The 21,853-nt window shown below is 36.7% G+C and overlaps 2 protein-coding genes across 2 annotated transcripts; one reads left to right on the top strand and one right to left on the bottom strand.

Moving 5' to 3' along the window:
• Positions 1–50: 50 nt before the first annotated feature.
• PJVK (pejvakin) lies at positions 51–16,745 on the top strand. Its single transcript, XM_048308575.1, has 6 exons — positions 51–8,203; positions 10,324–10,519; positions 11,802–11,943; positions 12,641–12,758; positions 13,787–13,891; positions 15,204–16,745. The coding sequence occupies exons 1-6, from the start codon at positions 7,993–7,995 to the stop codon at positions 15,503–15,505; spliced, it is 1,074 nt and encodes a 357-aa protein (XP_048164532.1). The 5' UTR covers positions 51–7,992; the 3' UTR covers positions 15,506–16,745.
• Positions 11,995–21,807, bottom strand: FKBP7 (FKBP prolyl isomerase 7). Its single transcript, XM_048308579.1, has 5 exons — positions 21,522–21,807; positions 20,069–20,220; positions 17,874–18,007; positions 17,393–17,554; positions 11,995–14,696 (listed from the first exon to the last, which is right to left on the bottom strand). The coding sequence occupies exons 1-4, from the start codon at positions 21,728–21,730 to the stop codon at positions 17,393–17,395; spliced, it is 657 nt and encodes a 218-aa protein (XP_048164536.1). The 5' UTR covers positions 21,731–21,807; the 3' UTR covers positions 11,995–14,696.
• Between the last annotated feature and the right edge of the window lie 46 nt (positions 21,808–21,853).

Here is a 21,853-nt window from a genome sequence, read left to right as displayed (position 1 = left end):
AGGCAATGGTTCTTGAATAAACTATTTGTAACTAGTTAGATGAATTGATTATAAATCATGAAGTTCTTAATATATATTTTACAGATTGATTTTGAAGAGGTGGGTGATAGTGGCAGCAAAAGCACTGAAACAGTGGTTTTGCAAAAGCATCATTCTGTTCCTTTCTAACCTTTTTCCAGTGCAGGAATATTTTTATAAAACTTTTCCTATGTGATTTTCTGTGCAGTTCCTTTAAATCTCTCAGGAGCTACCAACCTCAGTCTCAGAGATGGTAATTTTCTTTTTGGCAGTTCCTAGTTATATCTTCATACAACAGCTGATAAGAGCCTTTTTTTTTTCTTTCTTTTTTTTCCCCACTTCAGCTTGTTCTTTGTGATTAAAGGGAGCTTGCAGTATGCTTCTCAAGTTTCGAGAGAGGGTGTAGAAAAAATTGCTCCTGATGTTCTCTAATAGATTTGAAAAAAGTGGAAATGAAAGAAAAAAAATTTCTTGACACCCACCCTGTCTGGCCTCTTGGAAAAATAACAGTATGTGGGATTTTGGGATTTTTCCATTATGTGTTCTTGTCAGCTGTTCAGCCCTTAAAATGAAAGCATAATAAAAATAAGAATTTGGTTGGGAGGAGAAATTAAGGTTTTTGTTATTTCTTGGCATTGTAAAAAGAACAAGTGTTCAAACAGTCTGGAATGCTGCCTGAGTGGATGCAATTGCAAAGGAAGGGAAAAGCCTTTTTTCATGAATGGCAGTGCTTTCTGTCTCGTGTCGGAGTACACATCTTGTCCAAACCCATGCTCTGAGGCAGGGGCGTACTAGGAGCTTATTCCCTGTTAAATCATTCCATGAGTGAAACTTGGCTCTGCTTTCATGTTTGTCCAATAGAGATCTGTCCTTTACCTCTGAATGCTTTGGATGACTGTGACTCAGCAGAATTACTGTGCATGAGTGAAATGTGAAAAGTTCTATGGCATTACTTAATTGATTAAAAAAAAAAATCAACACAGCAAACCTTTGGGAATAGAGCACAAGAGGCCTGTGAGGCAGCATGAGCAATCTGACAACTAATTTAGCATCAAAACTATTACTTTAGGTACGAAAGTAAATTACATATTTAGATTTAATCTAAGCAAGAGACAGATGATTCTTCTTCGTAACCACAAACATGTGGGTGCTGTGGTGTGGTGAAGTGAGACAGTGTGGGAAGCTATTGACAGGATTTCATCCTGACTCAGCTAAAGAAGTTGCCCACAGAAAGCTGCTCCAAGTTTCACTGCTGGTACAAAAATCTGTTCTGATGTGATGATACATTTAATATTTTTGCACTGCCAACATATCAAGCTGCATGGTTCTTCAAGTCCTCATGAGGTACTCTATTTTGATTGAGTGATGAGTCTAATTTTACTCAAGGTCAGCCAATGAAATGTCTTATATTTAGACTGTGGTTTTTATTTCTGAGAGCTATGTCTAAGATTTAACTTAGAGTAAATGAAGAGACAGGTTAGGTTATATATCCCATATCTATATCCCAAGTGCATATTAATAACGGTATATTAAAAACTTCAGAAAAAAAAAAAAGGTGTACATAAATGCATGTTACAGACACGAATCTGTTGTGAAGATATTTTTTGCCTGTGATGAGACTACGTTTGAGTATGCTTGTAATTACAAGGGTAAGTTCCAAAGCAAAACCAAATACGTAGTTGCTTTTCTCACTGATGAGTGTCTGGCTACATTTCCTTCAGTAAAGAAAAGAAACTAATTACTAGTTCAAATTTCACTACTATCCTAGGTTTCTTGAGCAGGTTTTTTGACAAGTCAGTGGAGGATAAAACTATAATTAAACATTGCCAAAAGGTTACACTTGTTGGACTGCAGGTGCACTACAAGTTCTGGTAAGGATGTTGGGTTATTTATTTCAACTGATAAATTTTAATGTGTCAATTGTCTTTTAAGTTTCTCTTCAAGCAGGTTATTTTTGAGGGCTATGTATTACATTTAGCAGTCAAAGAAATTGAAGAAACAGCATGAGAGCATGTCCATTCTTCAGTTCTAGTTCAAGAGCTGACTTTACTTAAATGCTGATCAGCTAACCCAGAATAACAGTGATAGACTACTTTTTATGTTTGGTGACAAGAATTTTTTATGTTACCTGTTCGTTACAATGTTTAGTATCTGGAAACTGCTCAAGTGTATTACTTTGTGCCTAAATGTGTGAAAAGAATGAATTAGGAAACTAGATGATATAGTCTTGTAGCATGAAAAGGAATAGTCTGAATAAACATAGAGGTGATTATGAAAGAAGATGCTGAATTCTTGCTTGCCCTACAAACACTGATGTAATTTTGTCTGTTTTTAAATACTCTGTATCCAAAGATCTGAGAATACTTTCTAATAATAATAATAATAATCAGATCTTGCAGTATCCTTCCCTGAGAAGTGATATATTAGCACGGCCACAAACAGTAGGTTTCATAGACAGAGGTTAATTGCCCAGTATCACAGAACAGCTGGTGTCAACACCAAAAATAAAAGCAGCCCTGCTGCTCAGTTTAAAACATAAGGAGAAGCAGCAAGGAACAAGATATGTCTATGACTGAAGGAAGTTTTATATAGATATAACTGTACCAGCACACATCAGACAGCTCAGCATGGACCATGTGAGTTATAACATAGTAGACAAATCTGTTGTTTTGTAATTTTTCTGCAGATACAGTGGCATAGCAGCATCTACTGCTCTGCCTCCTGGTACATGAGGATGGGCAAGCCCACAAAGCTGTCGTCTCACACAGACACGTCCACTGACAGATGTTGGATAAAAAGGATTTAGCCATTTGGGCAGCATCCTTCAAAGGAAAGGAAGCATTAAACCTACTTTAGATCACACTGGCTTGTTTTTTTCCAGATTTGTCTTTACGAGCTAATAATGCTGCATGATGAAAGTAGCTTTGTTGTATGCTGTAATGTTTATGTAACAAATGAAAGCTGGAAGATGAAGGGAGAAAAGAAACCTTAATTGTTAACTGGCTGGATAAACTGAGCTGGTGTTGAAAAGATTAAACCCAAATTTGCACCATATTATGCTAGTAATTTGTTTAATATCTTCTTAGTGAGCAAAAAGATGCAGTCAGTCGTCCGACTGAGAGCTGAAAGATGCACCTGCTTCTCACAGGTGTAAGTGTAAATGCAAACATACTACCTCAGCAAATCCCTGGAGGACTAGTTTTGCATTTCTTTTTAGTAAAGGCTTCACAGCTAACACATCCATCTGTCCATTAAAAATATTGCCATTAATGCTGGGGCAATAACAAAGAAGCAGAAGTTGGGATATTTCATACACTCTAAAGATGGACACATGAAACATAGATTAAGTAATCTGCTTGTCCATGAACAAAGGTCTGGAACCTGAAAGGTAAGTCTGTGGAAGAGCATATAAAACAATCACCAGAATTTTTATTCTTTGCTTGCTTTTGTGTTTCCCTTTATCGTCAGCATGGCTCTAGAGAGAAGGCAGTGAACTGGTACAAAAGAGCCAACTGTGCAACACATACCCTTTTTATCAGGTCAACAGATGTTGCTTGTCTAAAGGTGAAAGAGGGGTGATGTCAGCCAAAAGACATAGAGAAGCCAGTTGGACTTCACATCATGTAGCCTTTCCCTGATGTAACACTTTCAGTACAGTACAGCTTTAAATATTTTGATTGCTGGGAAAGTGTCACAAAAACAACCCCTGGCAGGGGATCTGCCTTCTATGTGTGTGTAGCACAAGCTGGGGATATGTGTTACCAGTGTCATCACAGTCTGTTCTGTGGCAGAGAATAGAAGGAGGTTCCAATAGTTGAGCTGTAAACCTAAGGAATGTGATACAGGAATCATAGTGATAGCAAGTGTGTGTATCTGTCTTTCAAATGGACTATTAAAAGTGACCTTGAAAATTATTTAGAACACCCCATATGATACTTTTTAGATATCTGTATGGAAAAGGGGTGACACTGTTTCCTACACTTCTAAAATTTTTTTTTCAAATTCATTCTAATTTGTAAAGTAACTGTTCACATACAAAAGTTCCATATAACTAAAACATAGAGGTCCAATAAAAAACATACCTCTAGAAACTTCGCATTAAAATTTTCTCCTGATTCTACAAATAGCGGTGTAATATTCAAAAGGATCTGGCTCCACAAGAAGTCATACTTTAAATGTGGGGAACTTAAAATATTTTAGGACTAGGCTTCTGCGAAAAATTAAAATATACCATGTCTAACTCCATTGTTCCCCTATACTGCATAGCATTTAGGAACTGATTTAAAGTTTTCACTGCATTTGAACTGTATAATAAAGAAATCCAACATGGAAATACCTATGTTGAAGCTATGTCTGCTGGAAACATTCTTGCTTTAACTTACTTTCCTTCCCACAGTGGTCTCTAAATGCCATAGGGCTTTGTGAGTAGCAATCACTGCAAGCAATGAGTGCCAGGTGACCCCAGTACCCCCAGTATCCCGGCAAAGTGCTAGACCAGGAGTTCAGCATAACAGTGGTACTGACTTCAGACCCAGGAGCTCTGAAGTTATGTAAGTTATGGTGTTAAACCAGCTGGTTTTGCTCGTACATGAGAATCTCTAGACAAATGCCACCTCAAAAGAATCAAAAAAGAAGTCAAGTGCTGTTAAACCCACTCAGCTTGTTATAAAAAACCAACAAGTGTATGTGTAATAAGGACCATATTTTGTCCCATAAAATGTTATTTTTGTTACCTCCTGGAATATAACAGTAGCTATATTGCACAGATCCTATCTTTCTAGGGAAATACTCATGCCATATGCTGGAAAGTTACGGAATTTTGTAAGTAATTTTTTCAGTAGCATTTTATTTAGCTGGTTTTTATATGTTAAATTCTTGCACTTGTTCTTTTGCAGAGATCTGTAGGTAAATGTAATATGGTTCGAAGGCACTTGAAGTGTACATGATACCAGGAGATCTGGCAACTGATGGCATCTTTTTGTACACTAAGAAGATATTAAACAAATTACCAGCATACTTTGGTGTAGATTGTGGGTTTAATCCTTGCAAGTGAAACACCAACTGAGTTTATCCAGTCAGTTAACACTTAAGATTTCTTTTCTCCCTTCAACTGACTGCTTAATCATGCTAATCTTATGATATGGGTGACTGTGACAAGAAATAAATTAAAATCAGATCAGTTCAAGTAGATGGTTTAACATCAAACAGATGGTTTAAGATTTCTGGATTGAAAATAATGAAATAATTCCACATTTTCAGTTCCATGGACAAATCTCTAGTTTGCACCACCTTAGATCAGCTTATAAATGCCTCTTCAGCCACCCTGTAATTACAGGTGACCAACATTCCTGCAAGGGATAACGTAGGCTTACTATCTAATATTAAACCAAAAATCATTATGGAATTATCTAATAACCACAAAAACCTTCTGCATCCTCCAGTGTTATGCAGACAGCAGGACTGTCCTCTAGATTTTACTCATAAAAAATCTCTATGTTCATATCAATATGATGTAGGGAAAAAAATACAGTATTTAAGCATAAAAGTTCTCAGCTATACATAGCTAATACTTGCTCTGGTACTACTCCATGGCTAAGACCCGCTCTAAACAAACAGATCTCATCTTGCATAGGAAATAAACTATCTTTCTCTTCCCTTCAGGGGAAGATAATCAGGCTAGAAAAGTCCTCTTGCTCTTCTGTGGAGGGTTGTGTGTGGGAAGGCAGAGGGGATGCCTTGTCAGTGCCCTTACAGGGCTCTGTGCCAAGGGGAGTGGAACATTTCGGCCCAGATCCTCCCCAGGGATAGCCTTGAACCTAAATGTGAGCAAGGACTTTAATCTGCACAACTTAGTGAGACAAGGCAAGATTTTTTTATTCCAATGATGGCTCAGGCATAACTTATGCACTTGGAAATTAAATGTTTTTCATGTATTGGTTGCCCAAAATGAGAGCATGCCAGGGCTGCGGAAATGCTGAAGTTCATGAGTACATTTGTGTGCCAAGTACAAAGTTTCCTGGTGCTGGAGGAGCAGGGAAATACCTTAAGTTTCTTCACTCGGATGTGCAAAATTAGTGACTGTTTTCAGAACATGGCAATGTTACTGTACTTGGACTCCTGTTCTCTGATCTGTGGCATGAGGACAACACAAACATCTGCTGAAGCATTTATGGTGTATTATAGGGTGTTAGAGTAACAGGAATAGCACATAAACATATCAAATGAAACTATTCATTATCAAAATTAGAGCTAGATCAGATTATGATCTATGACCACATACCGAGTAAGAAAAATACAACTACATGTTGAATAAACGGTGCCAGCTGATCGTAATAATCTGTAGGAAAAACAGTATCCTGTCAAACGTGTAACATATATACAGGATTAATCTAAATCAAGAATTGGTGGGCAATTTTCATTTTGGAATTCCCATAGATTCTCCTTCTCTTTAAAACCTTTTCAGTTCTGTTGATGTGTTTTGATTGAGTAAATATGTACAGGGTTTTTCTGATAGTGTAATATGAATTACAGCCAGAATTAATTGCAGCCTTTCACATGCTTTCAATTCAAAGTCTATATATAACCTGACTTGATTTTTCAGCACCCTCTAGAGTAAGCAGAAAGATCCAGCAGCCTTTCTTTTCATCTTAGCTGAGGTAATGCCCTCCTCTTTTTGCCATTTTGTTGGACTTCCTGATACTCTGATCCTTTAAAACTATTATGGAAGTATTGACACATGATAAATTATTAAATAAATATTCATATTATAAAACAGTTCTTTAGATACTTTCACATGAAAACCTTACTTCAGAAAAAAAAGCCAAACCAATTGTTACCTGGCAACCAGGGATAATATTCCTACTGAAGTGTAGATTTACATGCCTGTGGCTGATGCTTTACCAACTGTAACTGCAAAGGAAGTCTCTGGAAGAAGTGCTACAAGGTTTAGCCAGTTCTGTGTTCATCAATCTTGCAAGAAAATCAAGTCATTGTTTACATGAGGATGGGTCAGCTCCTGCTGACTCTCTCACAGATCCTCCACAGTGCTCTCTACTGTCTCTCTCTTTTTTCTTTAAAATTTTCTGTCTTTTTACGCTGGTGCTTTATATCTTGGATCCTTGAGTTGCTCCTCATTCCTCTATCAATAATCTCACTTCTGTCTGCAATTTTACTTTTATTATTTTGCATAATTCTCACAATTTAATGAGTTTTTCAGTAGTCTGAGCTAAATACATGCAGCTCAAGCCTAGCCCTTGGATCACAGGCAGCTGAGTCCATAGGAGCTTAATAACAAATGATGAAAGCCCACTGTTGTTCCCCCCTGCCCCCAGCCATCTCTGATCTTACACTTCAGCCCAGCACAGCGCTCAGTCCCCAGCTGAGCTCTCCCAGCTAGGTTATGCCAGTGCTGTGAAAGGCAACACCGTCTCACAGAGCAACCAGTGTTCATCAAAGTGTAATTCCAGTGGCCTCTCAGAGCACATCTGGGCTGCTTTGTTGGGTGTTGCTAAAACACCAGAATTCAGCTGTGGCAAGGACCCAACAAACAGCAGTACACCAATAACTCCTAGAGGGAAGCTAAGGTTTATGGAAGTTAGTTTTCTGTTTCTGTGACAGAAATTTTGATTTCAAACAGTGGCATTAAACTGCCAAGAAAAGGGCACCATTTCCCTCTCAGTTTACACTGGTAATTCATTATTCATCATGCAGAATTAGAGAGCTTAACTGAAGATCTCTGAGAGAAGTCTCAAGCAATACACCATAGACGTTCGGTAGCTAAGATGCTGTTGATTCTTTCCAAGTGAAATATAACTCAACCTAAGAAAACAGCAGTTTGACAGACTTTTATTTTTTTTAAAAAAGCATATTAGTTTGTTTGCAAGAACAATATAAAATGAATTGAACATGGGCTTGATGTCTGGAAGCTACACTTGATACAGAGCTTTTTATTACTATCATTACTAATGTCGTAATATGTTTGCTGCTGCAACCAAAAACTTTGTTAAACAGGTTGGTGATGGAGGAAGATTAGTTCCAGTGCCCAGCCTCAGTGAAGCTGACAGATACCAACCTCTGAGCCTTGTGATTAAAAAAAGAAAATGTTCACTTTCAAAAAAATCTAAATTTGCTTCAACACCTTTCACATTAAAAGACATTCTTCAAGGGGAGAAAGAAATTTCTGCAGGTAAGATTTTTATCTTTCTTTAAAGTGAAAAATGCATGTTTTCTAGTAAATGCATAATAAACATAGTTTAAACAGTGCAGGTAGTATGATGTTTCCTTTGTAAATGGGTAATAAAATTTTTCTTGCTTAGTCATGTAATAAATATTTAAGAAAAAAAGTACAAAATGGTAAGAAAAAAGGAAAAAAAGGACTTTCTGGGAAAAAGAGTAAAAAAAGAAAGGAATTTATACTAAAAAGTCTTGATATTTTCTGAACTAGTATTAAACTAATTCAGTTAAGCCTTGCTTTTTTACAACCCACAAATTCCTGATGGATGTATTGATGTATGTTATTAATTGCTACATAAAATTTGTTTGGAAATGTACACCCTTCTCTGTATACTCATTTTAAAGTGTGTAAGAACAGCCTCAGCTCCACAGCTCTTCCATGGTGGTAGTCCCTAGCGCTGAACTGGGCTCTGCACAGGCCAGAAGCATTTGACAACAACTATTACATCTGACTGATGTAATTGGATTTTTATAAGACTTTTTCCATGTTTGCTATCTCTTTGGTTTATTTAAAGAGCTTAACTCTCTTAAAATTGCCTTTGCTGTGCAATAACATAAATGTTGAGGAGATTCTATGAGAATTAGGAGGTGCAAAATTGAGCTATACTGTCTATATCTTCCTGTACATTCCTTTGAAAAGTGTGTAATTCATGTCTGCATGCTCTGTTTTCTCAAAAGTTTCATCGATTTTTTTTTTTGAAAATGTCAATTTTGACAAAAGTATTTTGATATTAATTGCACAACAAATGCATCAGTTAAAAACCCTACTAAGACAAACTAGTATGAGCACAAGAAGACAGAAATACCACTTGATCCCACAAGAGGGGATTTCAGGACACAAGCATGATAAGAAAAATTTTAATCCTGTCTTACATTCAGGACAAGCCTCCTGGCTTGTCCTGAATGAAAAAAAAATCATCTCATTAAGAAGTCTGAAAAAAGGTTGAAAAATCTCATTAAAAAGTCTCACAAAACCTTACTAGTCTTTTCTGTAAAGGTTAAATGTCATGTGCAGAAAGTATTGTCCTTTAACACAAGCAAAAGGGTTTGTAATTAAATTTCCTTTTTTATGTGACAAAGACAAGTGTTTGCAATCCTTTTAGAATTGTGAAAAATAGCTGAACCTTTTTTTTGGTTAAAAATAAATACAAACAGGATTCATACTAAGTGACTTCATAATGTCATTTTATCCTAAAAGCTTCAAAAGGTTAAAAACCAAAAAAAGAGTAAACCCCAGATTCTTAGATGTATTTGGAAATCAAATCCCTTTGTTCATTTTAATTTGATAACCAATGAGTTCTAGTATTTTTTCTGTTAGTGTAATGGAAATGCATTTAATATTATAAAGACATTTTTATAGAGATGCTTTGGTACCTACCTTTTGATTGCACAACAATTGAATGCAAACTTTCAAGCAAGTCAGAATTAATCTGTTGTTTTCCTTCAAAATAAACTGACATAGTCCCTGGAATCAATAGGCATCTATGGAAAGTGTGGTAAGTCTTTCTAAATGTGACATGTCAGGTAAAAGGCAGAGTTAATGTTAGTGGCACACCCATGTCTCATTCATGTATTGCAAAAATCAAGAAAAATTAGGGTATTTGTATGGCCTCTAGACAAAATTCAGAATTCCCTAATATTTTTTATACTGTGGCTTTCATTTTACTCCTAGTTTTATTATTCTGTGTGGCCTCCACTGAGTCATTTTGGGTTTCAGAGCCTCTGTCATTAAAGCCAGAACACACTACATGTGTAGTTTATATGTATCAACATCATAGTTACAGGTAGAAGTACTTGGGGAGAATAATGATAAACACAGAAATTTGAAAATAGCTCTAATCAAACCCAGGAGCATGGGCACAACTGTGGCAGAGAGAGCGGCACAGAAACCCTCTGACTCCTGTGTGGTCTTTCCATCAATCAGTAGTAACACCAATAAAGAAGTGCTCAGTGTAGCTCTGAATTTCACATCAAAATGGTTAAGCACAGTAGGAATGGTACCATTTATTCTTGCTGTGTGAAAATACTGTGTTCAGACTTTTCATCACACAAAGGTTATCTGCTTTTACTCAGGTGTCTCGTCTTACCAGCTGCTCAACTACGAAGACAAATCAGATGTTTCGCTTAATGGTAAAAGAGGAAATCAGATAATGAACGATGTTGGTTTTGATGTTGCTGGATCAGATTCTATTGCCTTTAAAGCTTCATTTGGCATAGTGACCAAACATGAAGTTGAAGTACCAACATTACTTAAAGAACTTACGACAAGGTTGTATTCTGTGTTTTGATTTCTGTTTCCATAATTATATTACATACTGTTAGGTTGAAAGTCTGAAGTGGTTAGGTTTTGATTATTTTAAGTCAATCAGTAGCAGTCACATCTGGTATTTTCAAAAGTATCAGGCTGGATCACTGGGATTAGACACATGACCTTCTGTATAATGCAGACAGTATAATTTTTCTGAATTCTTTGAATTACGGTAAATCTCTGAAGAAAAAAATACATATTCAGAGAGGAAGAGTCCATCCACATTCCCATCTGTGTTATATACCATTTTATCGAAATTTTGAAATTTACTTTGAATGGCATTACCCAACGTCAGGTTTCAGAAATGGGATTTCTTTGCCTTTGATGAACTCAAGAGCCGTATATATTATTGCCACTGTAGGTACTTAGAGGTTTTATGAAGCTATTACACAGCCTTTTCTGCAAAAACCAAAATAAGTTATTTTTTGTAATCTTCTGTGACTTTTCTTTAAACCCAGTCTCTTTTACCAAAATTCTTGTAGAGCTGTGGACAGTGAAAATGAACTTGGTGCTCCTGTGATGCTAGCACAAATATCAAACTTCTAGAAATATGATGTGACTAATTTTAGGTGTAATTCTTTATGTTATATTTCAAAGATTGTACCTTGGTCACAATGTCATCCCAGTGAATCCCAGCAGTGCATCCCAGTAAATTACTTACTACGCATGATGCAACATTTGGCATTTGCAAATATGTATTGTTGCCTTGTTGTTATTTACCACGAAGTGCATGCCATTTTGTATCTGTAACCTCTCCTTCTGTGCCTTTTCCTGCTTTATTTAGAACCTCCAAACGTTATAATTAATAACTGGGGTGAGGAGAGAGAATCCAGTCTCCTGAAAAGAAGATTCAGTGTTACAGAACTAACTGCCACTGTTTGTAGAAATTCTTTAACAAATACTTGTTTCATGATTGTTCAGTATTGTTTGTAAGTAATATAAGGGGTTTTTTTCAGTTATTGGCACTAAAACCAGAGTCAGATGGACAGGCTTTGAATTTTCCAGAGTGCACCAGATATCCTCTCTTACATCTGTACAATACTGGCTTTCCTTGAATTTTTTAGTGCTTCTGTTCCCAAACTCTGAAAACCAATATTAGGTTTCCAGAGATCTCCTTGGTCAGTTGTTTTACTGCTGTGAAACAGACATTATGGTGATTTATTTATTGATTTAAAGTTACTTAGCTGCTTTGTAAACTGCTAATTATGTCTGAATTTCCTTCCTGCCTCCCTCTTGATTTTAGAAAAATAAACTTTGATCATTGTCTAGTCCATCAATCAAGAAAAAGTAGGATGGAAATTTTGTGTGTGGTCATGGAAAGTATTCGAACTACAAGGCAGTGCTCATTAACTGTCCATACTGGAACGCGTGGAGAGACAATGAGGGTAAATATGTTTGACAAAGTTCTGTAACTTAAATGATCAAGCACAAAAAGCTCGTTTTTATAAATTTTATTGTTTGATTTAATTGTATTTTTATAATGTAAGCTTGAAAAAATCTGAAGTAAATCAATATTATTGCAATGATGTAAAGTGATTTAAGAGTTGGTCTTTTGTTAGCAGTGCTTATGTGACTTAGGGATGGGATTGCATGAAAGGATGGCTAGACAATGAGCCATTGCTTGGGGTAAAGCCTCAGCAAAAATGCAGAATTTATGACTTCTTTCTAAGAAATGTATAACCTTTCTTTCATTATTATGGTTATCTTCTGTAACACATTGGAACTTCAGGTTAATATTTGAAGGGTTGGCATCTTACTCCCTGTTTTATGCCCTTCCTCCCGCTTCCCCCTCAACGTGTTTGAGTAATTAAACCTAGACATCTTCTGACTTTGCTCTTTACTAGTATTTATAAATCATTCACGTAATTTTCAGTAAGTGATGCAAATTACTCTCTCTGTATCAAATGTTATTAAAATGCAAAGTTGTTAATAGAAAATTCTTCAGTTGTGAAATTTGATCTTCAATTTCAAAGTTTCCCCCAGTATTATAATTCTCAATGTATGCAGTTAAGATTAGTATTATGTTTATTAATTCATTTCAATTTGTAACTTTTTTTCTTTTGATGCTTCTCTAAATTACAGTTTCACATAATTGAAGATCAGAATTATAAAGGACGAGACAAAGCCATTGTTTTTCCTGCACATACAACTATTGCTTTTAGTGTATTTGAACTCTACATTCATTTGGACGGTAATTTTGGTAAGTAATGTGAATTACTGTCATTACTGCTATTATTTATAATGATTTAAGTTTTTAAATCTGTTTTATTGCTCTTGATATACGTAATCCCTGATTCCTTACAATGGTATGCCTTAATTTTATGCACGTAAGCATTCTGACTTTCTGACAGAAAGTGTGCTTGAAAACATGATAAACAAGGCAGGTGCTAGAAAATAGTTTGCTGTGGAAACATTTTTTAAAAGTTAGTATGACTTTGTATTTTTTTTAATTCTGCAGCTGCATGGAACAAAAAGCCCCACTTAGTTATATTTCTAGCTGGTGAGGAACAGGCTTCTGACATTATCTGATCAGTTTTGCATAAAATAGGCAAGTACAAAGACACAAGTAAAGAAAAAAGTGTATGGAACTTCTAAACTAGTAACATTTTTTTCTGTTGGGGCTTTTATTTCAGTCTGATACATTTGCACATATAAGTATCTAAAGCTATTTAGGAGGAAATAATTGCAGTAATTGGAAACAAAAAATTTGCATAACAGATTTTACTTTAAAGGTTTTCTTTCAAGTTATGGATAGAAACACAGATTATACTTATTTTTATTTAATAAAAAAGGTTTTAATAGTTGATTCAGTATTGGAAGAGGTGAGTAAAGAACTCACAGCCTTGCTTACTATTTTTCATTTCTACTTTCAAGTAAGACTACAGAAATGTTTGTCCTTCAGAATCAGGGCTTCCACTTGTATGATACTGACTTGTCCTAATCCCTTAACGTGACCATAATTTGTGTATGAACCTAAACAGACTATGAGGATGTTAATTGAAAGCTACCAACATTTAGAAATTCCCATCAAATCTGTGTTACTTGATTCTGTGGGCTATTACTCTGTGCAGACTTGTATTAAAAAATTGTACCAGCCATTAAAAACATTAGCAAAGCTAAATTTAATTACTGTTAACTTTATTGAAAGAAATTTATAGAAAGCATATTAAACTGTTGTGCAATTATGGCTTTTATATTTAGTCCTTTTAAAACTTTTCATTTTTACAGAACTCTGTGTGACTCCAATTTCAAAAGGAGGATTTGAAAGAGAGAAATCTGGATCATCTTCACTGACCAAATTAAGGAGATTAAAGAATAATCTGTTTCATCGAAGTATGACTTTTGATATTTATATACAAATGTCTTATTTAATGCATGAAAAGTGTTCCTTTGTTTCTTTAATTTCTGTGCAAGATGAATGTTTAAAGAAAAAAATCTTGATGCAAGATGTAGCTCTCGATTTCTAGTGTATTGAAATGATTATAGAGTTATTAAAATTTACATTTGAGAACCTGACTCTCAGAAATAACAAATCTGCTCATTAAACTCTAAAGATCTTAAAATAAAACTTATGGCTGTTGATAAACTAGTATTGAGTAATTATAAAGCTAACTTAACATTGAACCTATTTCATGGGTTTGCCATTTACAGCTTGTATTATACAAGTTATAATTACAGTAATTTATTTGAGGGCAAAAGCTGTAAGTTTACATACCAAACAATATAACTGCAATATCTGAATGTACTCCTTAGGCACTATGTTCCCATGGCAGGGACATGGCCAAGATACCATCATAGTCCTCTTTTTTCATTCTAATATGAACATAACATCCAACAAAAATGCAGATCCCTGTATGCAGCTTTACACCAAGACCTTAAACTTGTAACACTCCTCGGTCCAAGTACTTTGGAAATCTGCAGATCTGAGTGTGAAGGTAAATGCTGAGCAGTAAACATGTCCCAAAGGCTGCTCTGGACAGGTGTCCTTGCTCCGCTGTATCCCATTCTCGATCAAAGGACTTTTATGGACCAAGCCTTCAGTGCTGCTCCAGTCCACACTAGGGGAATACTTCAGTGGGTTTGATACATCTCAGTAGCTGTAGCAGCCTAAAAGTTCTTCACTCAATCTAGTCAGTCCCTGAAGAGAGAGGGAAAAGGCAAGTAGTTCCTACCTGGCATATCTGGATGCTCAGAAACCTGCTGTGAGGTTAACAAGGAGTCCTCCGAGTTTTCTAAACCTATTAAGTATTAGAGGGATTTTTATTGTAAATAATAGGAAATAAAAGTGGATTTACAATGTTTAGAATATAAAACTAGAAATGCAAAAATAGAAACAGAGAAGTACACAGCTGTGACTTGACTTTGCACCAGTTTCTCACCTCAGGCCTATCTTTTAGATATATTTCTAAAAATAGAATTACACAGGTCATATACAAAAAATTCTGGCTTTTGTTAGTGCCTTAAGTGAAGTTGAAGAAAAATTTTCATCACACAAGGTTTTTAATGGGAAGCAATCTATATTAGCATGCTTAACATGGTTTTGAGAATCGGTTGTTATTTCTATAGTTAAACTGACAGATTTTAAACAACAGTTCATAATGTAATAACAAATCACTGCTTCTTTTTCTTGTGTGTTCATTTTCAGATAAAGGAGTAGTGGAAATCATTGCTAACTCCGATCCTTACTTGGAGGACCTTTTTGCAGATTATTATGAAAAAGCTGCAAGCATGACTGATCTCTCTACAAGCTATCTCAGAGATGGTTCTCATATCCGAATTAATTTACTTAATAACAACATCCCCAAAGGCCCCTGTGTCCTTTGTGGAATGGGAAGTTCTAAAAGGGAGACAGTTTATGGATGCCTGGAATGTTCTTTTAATGGACAAAAATACGTACGACTGCATGCTGTGCCCTGTTTTGACCTCTGGCATAAGAGAATGAAGTAACTGATCTGGGTAAGTGCCTGCTGTCACAGACATGGGCATAACTGTGCCACAAACTTTTCAGTTAGTAAATATGACTCAAATTGTGAAATGAAAAACAGTGAAAGTGCAAAACATTTTATTACACTGTTACCTTCAAATTATTTGCTTCACAGTCAATGACCTTCTACTTTAAAATGCACATGCATTCCCCAACATTGCTGTTTTTCCTAGAACCTTCTCATTATCATGATAATGAAAAACATACTTTTAAATAGTATTTTCATAATGTCAAAATATATGCTAGAACTTAAAAGTTGTTTACACAAACTTGTTGTTAAACCCCCAAAATGTTGCCTTTCTCTACGCTGGCATATGATGGTTAAATGAGAATATTTGTTAATAATTTAGTGTCCTCATGAATGTTTAACTGAAGTATCGGATTAAAAAACATGCTAAAAGTTAGCTCAGTCTAGTGTTTCAGTTACAGAAGGGAACAACTGAAACTATGGATGGGAATTTCATATTAGGGTGCTGTTGCTGTATATCACGTTTGTTTAGATTATTAAAAAGTACCAGCCAGTCCAGCTGCTGTGGCTGGATTTTATGTCACAGCTGCTCTTCACTTTCTTTTATGTGCTCAGAAAAAAACTGCTAAGCAGAAAATGTTTTGGAAGCTTATGAAAATAATGGAACTGCACACTCTAACAAGACTTCTGGGGTGAAGAACTTTTACAAGTACATCCCAGCCTCAGGAAACCGAGTTTTGTTGAGGACTGGAACACCAGAGAGCTGTGTCCAGGGCTGGGACTGGGTGTGCTGCAGGGCAGGGCACTGTTAAACCTCTCACCACACTGTTTTACACCAGCAAAGCAAAAACCCTTTTTATACCTTTTAAAATTATTTCAAGGATAACCCAGGTATGGAAGCTTTTTTCACTTGTGCTGCCACTTTCACTGTGTACATCTGATTATTACATGTTGAAATGAATACAGCCATTGCTTTTCATGTGGGAAGAGTGAAGTATGTTTCACAAGTGTTACAATGCGTTCTGCACAGGCAGAACAGTTAACAGATATAAGTCCCGTCTGTTAATTATTGCTACTTCTTCTTATTTTTCCAGTGAGGAAAACCAGAATGATGACCAAGTAATTAATTACTTATGTTTATATATAGTATTTCCCATCATCTTTGACCTCATTCAATTAAATGATGATAGTGTAGATTTTTAACCTGGTGCTGCTGAATAAACTGGCTAACTTGATAATTTTATTAAGTCAAAGTTTAAAAACTCACTTAAAATACTGCTTTTTCTTCAACACCAAATTCTTTATGTTAGTATTACATCAGTGAGGTCATTTTAAGTTGCTTTAAAAACATTTTTGCTTTTATCTTATCATTCCATAGACAAGAGTTTGCCTATTTTAAGGCCTTTTATAGTTAATTGCTGCAAATGGCATTTCCTCAAGAAGCTAGGCTAGGAGCCTGCAGGGGTCTTAGAGAGTTATATTCCTGGGATTCTCTTTTCCCTTTTTATTTTATGGGGTATTGTGCAGTGTTCATCGGTTATGTTCCAGCTATGTTAAAGGTTACTGTAACTTTTGTGTGCTCAATAGAACAGAAATAATTATTTTCATCAGTATTTCACCAAATGAGAGACTATTGAGCAATACTGTGGATTGGAACATGTTGTAGGAACCACTAATATTAGATCATGGTGTACTTCAATTTTATTTCTTTCTTTTGAAACGTCTAACACATTTTATTACCTGAATATTAAAAATAAGATTTTTACAGTCACCTTGAGAGATATAAAAAGATGCTACTATAAAAAAAATACAAAAATCTGTAACGAAGTATTATTATTTAGAATTCAGTGTCCAGAAAACAGCCAAAGATTTTTTAAAGTACTTAGAGTTCATCATGCTGGTAGACATTGTACTCCTTTGCTGATATGAAGCCATCTCCATCATGGTCATTTTTCTTAAATATATCAGCTAAGATTTCATCATGGGCTGAGGGATGACGTTTTTTGCCATCTCTTGCAAATTCTTCCTTTAAATACTGGCTTATCTAGAAGAAAAGAAAAAAGTCCAATCGTTGTGACTTTTATGCCAGTACTCAACAGCTATCTTCAAGGACACAGGGTATATACAAGTAATGTGTTGTGATTCCAGTGCAGACACATCTACAGTTTGTCTACAGGAAGTCAGAGACTTATTAACGTATTAAAGCAAATTTCAGCAAACTTCAGCACAGTGTAGTTTGTGTAAGCACACAGAAACCGTACATGATCAGCTGCAACAGAGGCAGCTCATGTAAAGATAAAACTGATGCAGCCACACCTATAGTTTTATAAATTATTTCTTTCAAATTATTTACATCATATTACCTCAAGTTCAGAGAGTTTCTTGTCACCATCTTTGTCTATTTGATTAAATGCTTCAACACTACGAGGTCCCTTATTTACTGCATAAAGTTCAATCTCAAAGATCAGTGTTGCATTGGGTGGAATCTTGCCCTGTGCTACGAATAAAAGGAAAAGAAAGCATTTAAGGAATCAGACACTATGGACAGAGATAACATGTATGATAAATTCACATGTAAAGCGTTTTTTTATTTAAAAAGGCTGTGTTAATATTCAGATTAAACTCTGAATTTAAATGTTGTACATCTAGACAGGAAGGTTGATTGTGTTAGAGAAATGATTTTGGAAGAAACTTGCCAATCATGTACTTGCCTGAAACAAAACCGTATCACATATCAATTCGGGTACTTTCAGAGATTAAGTGAATGGTTATCATGAAAAACAAGTATTTCTAAAGTTATTACTCTTTCATATCCTGTCATATGACAGGGCTTATTTAGACTGGTTCTAAGATGTATGTCTTTATTAAACAGCTGCAATTTGATTTAGAATATAACAGTAGTAGACCAATGCTCATATGTATTTTCTGTCTGAAAAAACAAGCAGACAATGTCATGTTTTACCTACTTCATATGAATTATACCTATGTTAAAAGAACTTGATGTAAAATAGTGTTTAAAATGTACATCTCAAAAAGAAGCAATGTAAGTCATCTGACCCCACAGAAACCCCAAATGACTAGAATACTTTGGTCTCTGAATTAAAAAAACAACTGTTAGAATTCATTATTCCAGGATCAAAGCGTTTTCTGACACCTGATGTAGAACCAGCACTGCCTACAAACACAGGTCCATGTATCATGCATCTGTCAAAAAAAGGGAACTAAAAGGAGACAGCAACAAACCAATGAGGTCTAAAAATAGTGCCAAAAGAGCATCAAGAAATCATGCAGTGTAAAATTAAAATGTAAACATGCAAGCTGCCAAAGCCAGTGAGCATGACATTGTAACCTCAGAATTCTGAGCTTGTGCCCATCCTTCATAAACTGAAGAAAAGCTAAAGAATCTACACTGTTTGTAAATAGAAGACAAAAAAACTATTACACTACTCATCTAAAATAGCCACAGTAAAAATGACAGGTTTCAGAGTTCAAAAGGTTTTAACCTTCCATGCTTTAGAAAAGTAGAAATTTTAAATACATCTGAATATAAATAATGATTTTAAATACCACTTAAAAATTCAGTGCCAGTAGTTTACAAATATACATACCAATACAGGAACGATTTAGAAGATTTAGAAAAAGCCACATGCATCTTTTCTAATTCAAGATTAGGCAGGCATCTTCCCCAGCATGCAGGAATACATTGAGACAGAGGACAGGTGTGCTGTAGGAAAATACTACTTTCTCAAGTGCTACCTGGAACAAACAGTTAACACTAGTATTAAAGAACATTTTTTACTTGTATCAGTGTTTTTCCTTTTTTGTATGAAATTGTATTAAAGACAAAACTGATACACTGAATTCTGACATATCACTACCAAAGTACTATTATAGAGCAGGAGCTACCTTTTCACAGCAACTACTACACCCATGTCAGAGCTGAATTTATCTACATTTGAGTGCTGAAACACTGCATAAAACTTGTACTGGAACTTTTTTAAAGTAATCTGCACACTAAATTATCTTATATTCAAATCAGATTTCATACATTGCACTGTTGCAATTACTGTGTAATGTGATGATGAGAGCCATTAACTGTTCAGAATGTAAGCAGTATTTTAAGCAAATTATTTCTACTTAGATTAATTGCACTGCATTATATTCCATTTTACTCAGAAGATGAAGATTGTCATTAAAAGGCTAAACAGGTAGCAGTCAAATAATAAAAACCAAACGTGACTGGAATTTAATAGATTAATACAATAATGCTGGTAACAGATCATGAAGATCTTCCTTTTGCTGCCATTTTTTCATATTATGGCAATACTTGGGAAAACACATTGGGTGGCATGTACTGAGTTCTAATGGAAACTGCAAGGCCTGGGCGTGGGTCTGTGGTCAGGACAACTTAACTGTGTAGCAATGAGCAGTACTGGGGCTGCACGGCTGCACAGTCTCCAAATGGGAGCACCAGCTCTTACAGACATTTACAACACTGTATGTTTGAAAGGGTAAAACAGAGAAAAGACGAAGTTTAGTGTTAAAACTTCTTTTTTACCGTATCCTTGCTGTCCGTATGCTAATGATGGAGGAATTGTCACTTTCCGTTTTTCTCCAGGACACATATTCATCATAGCAATATCTAAGCCTTTTATGACTTGTCCAACGCCCAGAACGAACCATTTTGGATGACCTTCATTTTGTGTCCGACTATTAAAAAAAATTGTGTATGAGTAACATCAATTTAATATTTTTTTACAAAAATATAACTTTAAGTTGCAGTCAGTAAGAACATTGTTTAGAGTGCAAGAATACGTGTCCTCATATGTGTAAGGGGAAACATCCTTTTTAAACTAAAAAAAAACCCCTTGTTTTTTAACTTCTTACAATAACATCTGATCTTCCTGATTATGTACACTGCATGCCAGAAACAAGGTGCCAATGAAGGAAGTCTCCAAGAAGTGGAATGTGGGGAGCACTAGAAAGTGAAAATATCTTCAGCAGTTCACAGCACTGTAGGAGGGCATGGGACTGAGAATGCAGGTGTGCATTGGGGGAACATGGCAATGTCAGCTACAGTACTGTGTGCTCACCTGACACTTCGGCCAGTTCACATAGTCAATGCTTGAGGCAGCTTCTGGTCATATGAGGCACTAAACTGAACAGCGACTGAGCAAAACATCCAGAGAGCAACACTCTATGTATCAAAGTCAGTCACTTCAACAGGCAAAGAAATGCAAGCGAAACGGTACTGTTAAATGCAGAATTATCCTATACTGATATTTTCTTAAATTATACAAATGGGGGAATGAATCAAGATTTTGTAATAAGCTAAGCTACTGTCTGAAGGTAGATGGACGGGACAAAGTGAAAAAGCAAAAGACTAAATTATAACTTTGCGGTAAAATGGATGGCACAATGAATCAAGAAGGGAAACCGCCAACGGGGAAGAGGCAAAAAGGCTGCAAGCCACTACTGTAATAATGTGGCTGTACTGCACAGTGCCAACTACGTGGAAGTGCATGCTATATTCAAGTTTCTGCCTAAAATTGTCAATGTGCATTCCTACCAGGAGCTTCTCCTCCCAAGCCTAATTTTTCTGCGCATATTACAGCACAGAACATGGCAAGTAACAACATGATGGGCTTTTTCCACCCTGACAAAGGGGGTCTCCATGTGAGGTGTGGGCTACAGGCCCTCGAAGTCCCTGTCGGCCCCGTTCACTGGCGACGGCAGCCAGTCTCGAGCGAAGCCGTCTTTGATTTCCATCTTTTGCCTCTGCGCTCCCTCTTGGCCCTAGGGAAACTGCATCCTTCAACACTCGGCTGAGGAAAAGTCAGGGTTGAGACGGGGAAAAATTACTAATGCCGACGAGGTCAGTGCGGGCCCCGAGCTGCCCCCACTCCGGGAGCGCCTCGAGTCCCGCTAAGGGTGAGCGGAGCGGCTGTGCCACGTACCCCGCCGGGCAGGGCCCACCGCCCGTCCTCCGACCCGGTGCCTCGGGGGCTCACCTGCAGTAAAACTTGGATCCGTCGCTAGCCAGGAATCCGTCATAGTGCGCGTTCAGTAGGTCGCCCTTCTTGCTCTTCGGGCTGCAGGCCTCGGGAAGGTGCAGCACCTCTATCTGAACCTCCTCCGCCGCCGCCGTGCCGCCCTCGGCCCGAGTCGGGGCCGCCAGCAGCGCCAGCGGCAGCAGGAGCAGGCTTAGCCCACGGCCCATGTCACTCCGAGGCGGCCGCCGGCGTGGCACTGTCCCCACCGCGCCGAGGGGCGGGGGCCGAGGCAGCGCCGCCGCTCCGCCTCCGTCGCGCCGGACGCGGGGACGAGCCCGGCCCAGGCAGCG

The sequence above is a fragment of the Corvus hawaiiensis genome, chromosome 7, assembly GCF_020740725.1.
Source record: "Corvus hawaiiensis isolate bCorHaw1 chromosome 7, bCorHaw1.pri.cur, whole genome shotgun sequence".
Taxonomy (NCBI): domain Eukaryota; kingdom Metazoa; phylum Chordata; class Aves; order Passeriformes; family Corvidae; genus Corvus; species Corvus hawaiiensis.
Note: the sequence above shows the minus strand (reverse complement) of the source record. Positions and strands in the feature narration are given on the sequence as shown.